Genomic DNA, 10,760 nt, shown 5'->3' with positions numbered 1-10,760 from the left:
GATTGCTGTTTGCAAACTTCCCAGCTGCCTCCCAACAAAAGTCAATGGGGAAGTTGGATTTGTGATTCAGTTAAAAACTATACTGATTTGCTTAACAATCATGGCAAAAAATAGTCATAAAATCAGGTGTGACTCACTTAACATCTGCTTTGTTTAGCAACAGAAAATCTGGTCCCGATTGTGGTTGTAAATTGAGGACTGCCTGTAATCCCAGAAGCAGAGATGAGATGTGAGCCCTAATTAGCTTCACTTTTTCAAGGAAGAAGAAAATACGGGAAAGAGAAAACAAAATTATTTGCTTTCCAGCAGGTTTTGAGCAATGCCAGTGCCAGGTATCCTTCTTGAGAATATCTATTTTGGATGATGCCAAAAGACCCTCTAGGAGCAAAAGAAACGGCAGCTTTTTTCTTCTTGGAATAAAGCTATATAATTGAAGTGAATTAAATATGGCTAGGATTGGCACCGAGGTTGTTTTTTTCTTCTTCTCACCATTGACTCACCTGATTGACTTGAAAGTAGCAAATACATTGTCTTCACCTCTAATGATCCCATGGATTTAATTTCTTAATTTTTCTTACCCATTTCTCCAATGATTTCAGCAAGATCCTGAGATGATTCCAGCTTAAATTTTGGCAGGGTTACTATTGTTGGCTTCAAAGGCAAGGCCTTCAGCCTGTTCAGAGCTGACATGACGACTGTTGCAGTGAGTCGTTCCTCTATCTCAGAGAGGCTTGTCAACTGGGAGCGAGGGATGAGGATCACCAAACTCAAATTGTGATGCAACTGAAACCGGGCAACCTGACAAAGCAAATATCCATCAGCCTCTAGTCTGTCTCCCATATTCTCACTCTCTTTGACTTAGCAAAACATTCATTTCCCTTTCTTTTTACTGTAATAAGTCTTAAATTGTACTTGCTCTTCTCCATGTTCTCTAACTGTGCCATTTGGGGAATGACAAGGGGTTTTGTGGGCTCAAAGACTCGAATAAACCCTAAGAAATTCCACAAAAGGCTTCTTTGCAGAGAACCTCATTGCATAAGAGTTTAAATATATTGCCCAGTTCAGCAGCAGGAGTCTTGTATTGAGTAAGCAGGCACCACTTTGTTAACCTGGTGAGGAAACAGTAGAAGGCTATTTCTTATGACTATGGAGACATCTTTCCCCTATCTGGTGGTCTCCTGATGTGCTGAATTATGCAAATAGCATGACTAGAAATTAGGGGATTAACGTCCATCATATCTGGAAAGCATTAAATTGAGAAAATTGTTCAGGGATTAGAATACATACCCAATCTAATGCCAAGCCAATTTTACATTCCTGCCTTTTCCTGAAGAAACCATAAAACCATACTTTTGCTATGACACTGAAGTTATTTTTATGTTCTTCATACAGAAAGAGCAATATAGGAAACCCAGTCCAAATGCCTACTTTGTGGACCTCAGAACTGTAGAATTCACCCAGTCAAAAGTTAGACACAAACCACTAAGAAATGGAGGCACTGATTTTAATACTATTTGACAGAATATTAAAGAGTATGCCATCTTTCTTTTAGATTTAATGGGACAACCTTCTCTATGGAAATATAAGTCTCACCCACTTTCATGACCTAAGTATCATTGTCCATCTGACTGCTAAAAAAATGACAGTACAGTAATGTCTTAAAAGTATCACTCCTGGGAACCTAAAAATTATCTGCTTCAATACAGAATTACAATTTCTAAAGGTCTTTGGACATTAGCTATAATCACTAAGTAAGATGATATTAGGAAGGTACAAGAATTGGACCCAGAATTTGAAACTGCAGTTGTGATTGTTGCCCCAAGGCAGTTTATAGGATTCGTGGCTGGGTTGCATTTAATATCTTTGGAAGGCTGAAGTGGCAGATAATGGTGTGAAGTAGATTGGGCCATGCTTTTCTTAGTGGTTCTTGAGGTTTCATGAGTTTATTTATGTTTTAAGCTATGTTTCACTATAGATTTATTATTCCACTCATTACCAGTTTTCTGCAGCCACGATCAGAGTGATTCCAAAGATGACAAATAAAGGTTCAAGGATTACATGGCTTTAGATTGCCCATCTCTTTCCCAGCAAAATGAACTGAGTCTGGCTAATGCAGAGGAGTGAGAAGATGTGATTATCTAGTTGTCTGTCTGTCTGTCTGTCTGTCTGTCTGTCTGTCTGTCTGTCTGTCTGTCTGTCTGTCTGTCTGTCTGTCTGTCTGTCTGTCTGTCTGTCTGTCCATCACTCCCTCCATCCATCTGAATGGCATGGTCAATAGACTTGTTTGAGACCTCTGAATTAATTCTGGCCTTTAAAATACTAAAAAAGAAAGAGTGCCTGCTTGTACATTAAAAATAGACGGTACAGCCTTTGTCCAGTCCAATAATGGTTTTTAACTCAAAAGAGCAAAAATGCTGGGCATGAAAGTGGAATAGCATGTATCTCTAGAGAACAATAATTCTCATGGTATAGGTAGAGTATTTGCATTTAAATTTACTGCTTTTGTTGTTATCCCTATGCCTGCTACCTATATCTATCTATCTATCTATCTATCTATCTATCTATCTATCTATCTATCTATCTATCTATCTATCTATCTATCTATCTATCTATCTATCTATCATCTCTACAAAAAGATTTAAAAATCATATATATGTATATATAATGGCAACTGCGAACCACATAAAACATCAGCAGATGACACATCCATTTCCCAGAACCAATTAGCTTCCCAGTTCCCTGATGGGAAAACAGCCACCTTTTGAAAGCTTTACAAAATGTCAGCAGGTTGGGACCAGCTGGGTGTTCCAGAGCGCAGATGCTGTAATAGAAAAGCCTTACCTCCTAGGTCCTTGTTACAACTTCTCTATCAAGGAATTCATGGAATATGAATACTTTGTAGAAAGTACGGGTTAGATAAAAGGGACTTGAAAGAGGCTGTCCCAGTCATATGCACATTACCTTAGCCTGCAAATTGGGATCAAAGTAGGAGGCCACTGGATATTTCTTACTGGTCATCGTGGGTACCTTGATGGAAGGGAGACCAGGACGGTAGAAATCTTCCAAGATTGTATTCTTTTTTTTAAATATAGTTTTCCATTTGGCTGAAAAGTTAAAGAATTTGGATAAGAGGGAAACTCTTAATGTGTACATATACATATACATATACATTTACATATACATATACATATACATATACTTAAAAGAAACAATTGAACACCAGGATAAAATACAAACAAGACTGTTTAATACACTTAGCTTTCGTCGGCTAACATATTGTTTCTAACTGTCTTGCATCAATCCGTGTACAGCCAATTGGGGCGGGTAGACCGGTAACTCGCTCAATGAACAGAGCGCAAAAATGGCCGGCTTTATAAGCAAGCTCCCAGAACGCCGGCATTTTACTCTGACGACGTCGGTAGTTAGCCGACGAAAGCTAAGTGTATTAAACAGTCTTGTTTGTATTTTATCCTGGTGTTCGATTGTTTCTTTTAAGTATGAGTATACCCAGAATTCATATTTTTAGCATAATTAAGCATAACATATACATATACATATACATATATCTCAACTATATAAGAAAATAGGAAGAGCCCTGCTGAATCTCACTAAAAAATAATGCAGTCTACTACATAGGTCACATAAGCTGTCATTCAGTTATGAATGTCGAAATAAATATATAAAATAAATATGCTAGTCTCGCCCAAAGGTTAGCTGCTCCACGATGGAACATTTTTGGAAACGTCTGAGACAATTATTTGCATAATGCTGTAAAGAACTCCTCTTTTTAAAGTAGAAACTGACAGGCTCAGAACATGCACTTTCTTTTTCTGGCTGCTTGTCTCATGGCTGGGTTCATACATGGAGCAGACCCAAGGGATTTTATTTTTTTTACAATGGTTTGTTGAACAAATATTAGTGACCCGACTTACATGTATCTACTGTGTTTGTAGTGGTCTATAACGGGTGGGTTCACATGTCCTGAACCCTAAAACAAAGAAAGCACATCAACTGATGCTTAAATCCAACACTGTGTGGATGAGTTTCAAGGATTAGGTAGATACACTCTGTGTGGTTATCAATCAACGCTGACCTGAAAGCAGGGCAAACAACTTACACTTGTGGGCAAGTCTTCCCTTCAGCTCATAATATTTAAATAGTGAATAAATTTAAATTAAGTTTATATAAACTCATAATATTTAAATGAAGTAAAAAAAGTGTACTAAGTAAATATTTTTTTCCTCAATTGAGCTCAGTTCTTGATGTCTTGTTGGCCATCCATGTTGCTTTTTTAAAAATAAAAATACTGAAGCAACTTGCCATTGCGTTTTTCCAGTTTGTTTTATGCTTTCAAACATTTAAAGGGGGTGTGTATCCACAAATATAGATGCAAACATTTAAATGGAATTGTTGGTTGATACTTTCCTTCACCTGTTAGGGAAAGTAGGCATCCCTTGGTGTTTCACAGTTGGAGGGATGAAGCTTAATCATCTCTTTCCATTTCTGCTTCTACAGAATAATCAACAATTTGAACAGGGTTCCATGATATGTGGAACCACGCCAACAGCAGCTGGGCTGGGCTTATGGGTTTCTGTACTGAGGATTTTCAATTTTCTAATCCACCTAGAGTAACTACGGATGTGTTGGACACCCATATAAATTCATTCAATAAATAAATAACCAGTTGCTAGTGTCACAATTTTGAAGAGGTACAGCATGAATCCATTTTAAGAATGATCTCAGAATAATGAATGACTGCCTTATGAAAGAGTTTGGGAACAATTTGGGGAGCCAAATGATTGCCAGACAAACCTTACTTGGTTTGTCCTTGGATTACTACTGGATACAGATCAGCATGGCAGATATTTGCCCATACTGTCATGAATGTTCAGGCCCAACTTGATGGCCTAGCTAACTAAGTTCCTTGTATCAAACCAGGTTGCCTGATGTATCTTAGAATTTCAATGTGCATAGGAAACTGTCAATGTCACCTCAGTTATACATTGGCCACTGGGATTAGTTCAGTGGTGGGATTTAAATATGTGAACAACCGGTTCTCTGTGTGGGTGCCGCTTCCGGAAGTCCATTCTGGGCCTGAGCAACAAAAAATTAGCTACCGGTTCTGCCGAAGTGGTGCGAACTGGCTGAATCCCACCACTGGACTAGTTATCTAAGGAATGCTGAATGAAAGATGGTAATATTCAAAGACAGTGGCAGCAATATAGAGACAGATTACCAAAAAGCCTTGGAAGAAAGAAAAAGTCATAAGACAGAAGGTATATCCTGAGGAACAAAGGACTAAAGTTACTCCAAAAAGCCTGAAGGGAAACAGTGTGCATCGGGGACAAATCACATTTCAGCATAGAGTCTTGAGGAGATGGTGCAAGAGAATCTGATGTGGCATCTGTGAGGCACAGAAGAAATTGCTAGTGTTCCTTTGAGTAAAGCCTCTGAACTGCCAAGAAGCTGTGTGAACCTTCATGTTTTATGCAAATATAAACTAGGTAGCTATTAGATTATAAAGATACAACTTGGCTTGGCAATATTTTGTAGGAAATTCCTTAAAGAATCCCTTTAAAAAGGTAATTAAATCTGCATGGAAAGTAATATTGTCACAGTCCCCCCCCCCTTCCATGTCTCTCTCCTCTTGTTAGAATTTTTGTAAAAGCAACTCAACAATGGATTGTACAAAGCTTCAAAGGTTTTCTTTGGTTTGACAAAACTTCATGCAAACCATACCTTTGAAAGCTGTTCTGAAAAGCAATCTTCCTCCTCCACTTATAATCTGGAAGCAAGACTGACATTTGCTTCACTTCATATTGCTCTAGATGTCATTCAGCAGTTCAGCTACTGGAAGCACCAGATGAATCTTACACAATACTGGTGAAAAAGGCTCTTCAGATACTGGAATTGCCAGATGAGGCCTTTGGTGTCATGAATCATATTGCCTCTGGGTCATGAGGCTCCACACTGAGCTAACCACAACTGCCTTGCACAAGCTAACCAACACATGCCAATATCCGAACTTTTAATTTCTATATGTGATTTAATAACATAACAACAGCATAACAATATAACAGGGTTATTGTATTTTTAATCCCTTAATGATTGCCACTCTTAATCTCAAATCCAGCAACACATTATGCACAGTACAAAGAATACAATTATTTCTTTTTTTTTTCTTCAGAAAAATGATGATGGCAGTGAGTTCTAGATTGATTGAACCCCTTTCTACAGGAAATCAGAGAGAGTAAGATGCCAAGTGCAGAATCCCTAGAAATATTTTACTTACAGTGGAAGTAGACAGCGTTGAGGAGTACCATTTGGGTATCAGCATCTAGGTCATCCAGGAGTTTCTTGATCTTGTTACCAGTACGTTCACTCACCCATGAGTTGATATCAGTTACTGCCTGATTGGTGTTGTTACTAAGGAGTTTCAGCTTGGTTTGATAGAATGTACTTGTTAGATTACGAAATCCACTTCCCATCTTAAGTGCTGTGTGTCAAAAATATAGATTAAAAAAAATTCAAATAGCAGGCCATCCCAAAGCATGTACAACTTACAATAAGCATAATTACAATTCTTTTTCTCCAAAGATTTTAGAGTGTGCTATTCATTTAAAAGATAAAGATGGATGGTTGCCAACGGTGGCTCATTTACAGAGAATATGTTATACTGTCATTAATTCATTTTCTTAAGGGACCAGAAAAGTGCTTTTAAGTAGATTCTTATATGAGATTTATAATCAATTCCTTTATAAGCTATAGAATTTCCTTTGGAAGTACTCATTTGGAAAGCAGAACTGCTTAATTCATTCTTTGCATCTGTCTTTGTACAAAAGGAAACAATAATCCAACCTACCAAAAGCAGCATTGTAGGAGACAGAATAGAAATGTAACACAAAATAGGCAAGAAAGTGGTAACAGAACACTTATATACTTTAGATGAGCAACTATGAGAGAGATGTAGGTGTCCTAGTAGACCAGGGGTATTCAAACTTGGCCCTTTTATGACTTGTGGACTTCAACTCCCAGAATTTCTCAGTGAGCGTGCCTGGCTGAGGAATTCTGGGAGTTGAAGTCCACAAGTCATAAAAGGGCCAAGTTTGAAGACCCCTGTTGTAGACCATCACTTAAGTATGAGCCAGCAGCGTGCTGCAGCTGCCAAAAAGGCTAACACAGTTCTAAGTTGCATCTACAGAGGGTTAGTTTCAAGATCACGTGAAGTGATAGCACCGCTTCCAATTCTGGTTACCACAATACAAAAAAAAATGTTGAGACCTTAGAAAGAGTGCAGGGAACAACAAAAATGATAAGGGATCTGGAGGCTAAACATATGATGAACGAATGAGGAAACTAGAATATGTCTAGTCTAACAAAGAGAAGGACTAGGGGTGATATGATAGCATTCTTCCAGTACTTGAACAGTTGTCACAGAGAAGAGGGAGTCAACTCCAAAGCAAGTGAGGGCAGGACAAGAAGTAACAGGTGTAAGATCATTAAAGAGAGATTCAAGCTAGAGAAATTTCCTGACAGTAGAGAACAATTAATCAGTGGAATGACTCATCTTTGGAAGTTGTGGGTGCTCTATCACTGGAAATTTTCAAAAAGAGACTGGACAGCCCTTTGTGCAGAATGGTATAGGATCTCCTGCCAGGGACTGGACTAGAAGATCTTCAAGTTTCCTTCCAATCCTATCATTCTATGTTCTATGAATTAATATGCTATTTATTGATTTGCACTATGGGAAATTATCTGAATAATCAACTTTCCATAGCCCAATTCTATAAACAGCAATTAAATAGAATCCTGCTTATGGATCCAGGTAAAAAGTACCACAAAACATATATTTATGGGTGCTCAGAAAAGGGAAATGTCACTAGAAGAAGAAAGGAGAAGCATAATAGTTTAAATTACTGTGCCTTCTCTTTTGTTCTGCTGCCATATTTTATATTTGTATGTTTTAAAAACATGCCAAAGTTATTTTTGGACTGAGTCTATCAAAGGGGCAAAGAAAATATAGTTACAATAATACAATTAAAAGGTTCAAAATTCACAAATGCTTATAACATACTTACACACACATACACAAACAAATCTTTTTGCAGGGTCTTAGGAATATATGAATAATAATAAAAAAGAAACTAATACCAGTAACATTTGTTAGCTAAAAATCCAATTATAATAAGTTAGTTTTTTCAAACCTTAAAAAAAAACTGTAGAAACTGTGGACCCAAAGGGTAACAGGTTAGGGAAGGCTACTGTAGCATTTGCTCGTCAAACTGAAAACAGGCTACAAAAGGCTTATACAATTTTATCTTGAAATTTCCCTTAGGGTAGACTGGTCTAGAGTTTAACCTAGTGATGAGTCCAAACATCTGGCAGAACATATCTTATACTTCTACAGAATTTAATTGTACAAGCTGAAGTAAGTGATTTTGGGATTTGAACGTTAATCTATTGATGGATACATGGAGAGAATCTCAACTGTAATTTCCAGCACAAGCCAGACTTCAGTTGTGTTCCAAGAAGATGTTTCCATTTTGGAACACACTGACCTCTAAAAACCAGGCCTTTAGTTAAAAGAAGACCAACTGTTTACTCACCTGATTGGTAAAAAATCGCATTAGCTGAAGTCAGGGCTTCGGACTTGCCAAGTACTTTCAAGGCTCTATGCACACATGTAAATTCTTTAGGATAGAACAGCAGACTCTCAAGACGATCTTTAGTTTCATCACAGGCTCCTGAATGACAAAAATATGTGTACGGAGGGGTTATTTGTCATTGGGCAAATACAGATTTTTTTTTCCTGCAACCTATTTATTTACTCTTTCAACTCCCAAATTCTTGGATTTTGGACAATTACTTTTCAAGGCTGCCAAGTGTAACTCCTGAGCTTGATTCTGAGACCTAGGCACATGCTACCTCTTCATTGACCTGACCCTTCACTTTAACGGACTTTCACGTTGCAAAGATCACAGCTGAATGTTTACAGTGTGTGGATAAACCAGTACCAGCGTTTCTTTTTGTTAATGAGGTAGACGATACATTTTCTGGCTTTATTAACACAATTTTCAGCAACAGAGAATGTTAAACTCATGTGACATTAATCACTAGCCATTGGATGATTCAGTGTGACAATGCTAAACAGATTTCCCAGCTTGTTTCCAGCATTTGAGATGTGGATTAAGTAAAAGTACAGCAATTGTTTCTTCTCAGATATAGTAACACATTCTAGGGTCCTCAAATATTTTGGACCTTAACATTATCAACTTTTGGCCAATGGCAAAAAAAAGTGTGGGAACTGTAGCCCAAGATACCTGGGTGATAGCTGACTGTTTTGTTTTCTGAGGAGCAAAAAAGTCCTTAGACCAGAGAACAAGTGATTCAGTTTGTAGCATTGGCTCATATTCTGTGGGTAAGGCCTCATAGAAGGAAAGAAGTTAGGCAAAAATGGTGAAACAGATTGGATGAAAGGAAGCTAGAATTTGACTGTTGGAGCAAAACCTTTTAGTGAAAAATGAATTGTCTCCCCAGGGATTTTCAGCAATAGTAATCAGAATAATAGATTATGCTTAGCTGCCTGGCACAATATAGACACAAATATATCTTGAACAAATGCTGCAAAAAATCTGTCCAAAGATTTATTTAGGTTGCCAATGATTCCCAAGTGAATGTGACTCACTTCTAGAAAGACAGGAACTTTATACTTAGTTTAAATGAAGATGCCCCCAGTTTAATACTATAGCTTTCTTACAACAAGAATGAGATGGGAAGATAGAAATGTGTCTACTGTATTAGCAATGCTATTTGAAACAGGGATGTGTATGACAGATAGGAAGGATGTTTCATAACTTAAGGTTTTTTTTTCAGAGAAACATAATATCTAAGAAAGTATGAAAATATATGAATATATTTTATACTAAAATGTAGTATACAAGGGAACCTTTCATGCAAACATCAATCAAGGAGCTGACACCTAGCAGGAGACCCACTCAAACTGCACTGCAGATCCTCCAGGTAAGGAGAAATAAAAATGAGGAGGAGACCCCAATGGCTTATTCTTACCTAATAGGAGATTGGAAAGCGTTGTTATGATGCTAAGGGGTGAGAAAACCATGTTACCATCATTTTTCTGGACTGCTATTTTATAGAACTCAAGTGAAAATCTGGACAGAGCCTCAGCCAGCTTCTGCTCATCTTCTGCAGTGGATTGGTCACAGGTAGGCCACGGTTTCCAGCGCTGTGAGCATGTATCGGGTGGGCAACTGGTATCAGACACCGTGGGAATCGGGGTAGTATTTGCCGTGGTTGACCTTTCTGTTGGAACTTCAGTAGATTCTTCTTTGACATTTGGAAGTTCTGGATCCTGATTTTCAGGGACAGTCTGTTCGATTGTCACAGTATTAGTATCATTTTTTCCATTTTCCGCTATTGGTCCTTGTGCATCCTCACCTAAATTGAACTGTAAAATGTTGATATTAAGTAATAGTGGATTACATTTATACAAATATGAATTTGTGCTTTTGTATATCAGCAAGGGCAAAAATAATTGGCAACTCCAAATATCTAGGGTTTAAATTAAAAATAAGCATATTTGGCACTATATTGCATCTTAATCACAATTAAACGTTTTGACATTTTGCAGTTTAGATGGGTTTGACATAGAATCGGTTTTGGAAAACATTTCATATAAAAGGAACTCTAAAAGATTAAACTTCAATACCTTGTTCCTTAAAACAAAACAAAATAAATTAGAC

The 10,760-nt window shown here is 37.6% G+C and overlaps 1 protein-coding gene across 2 annotated transcripts in view; it reads right to left on the bottom strand.

The window, feature by feature from the left end:
- Positions 1–10,760, bottom strand: part of SERPING1 (serpin family G member 1) — a 16,639-nt gene that overhangs the window by 1,403 nt on the left and 4,476 nt on the right. For both annotated transcript variants that reach the window (XM_015820548.1, XM_015820549.1), the window contains exons 3-7: positions 10,069–10,465; positions 8,607–8,744; positions 6,293–6,496; positions 2,962–3,104; positions 579–798 (exon numbers count right to left, since the gene is read on the bottom strand). In XM_015820548.1, the coding sequence (XP_015676034.1) occupies positions 579–798; positions 2,962–3,104; positions 6,293–6,496; positions 8,607–8,744; positions 10,069–10,465 (1,102 nt within the window). The remainder of the gene's footprint in view (positions 1–578; positions 799–2,961; positions 3,105–6,292; positions 6,497–8,606; positions 8,745–10,068; positions 10,466–10,760) is intronic.

The sequence above is a fragment of the Protobothrops mucrosquamatus genome, unplaced genomic scaffold (assembly GCF_001527695.2).
Source record: "Protobothrops mucrosquamatus isolate PMUCROS unplaced genomic scaffold, P.Mucros_1.0 scaffold1143, whole genome shotgun sequence".
NCBI lineage: Eukaryota > Metazoa > Chordata > Lepidosauria > Squamata > Viperidae > Protobothrops > Protobothrops mucrosquamatus.
The sequence above is the reverse complement of the archived record's forward strand: the minus strand, read 5'-3'. Positions and strand labels throughout refer to the sequence as shown.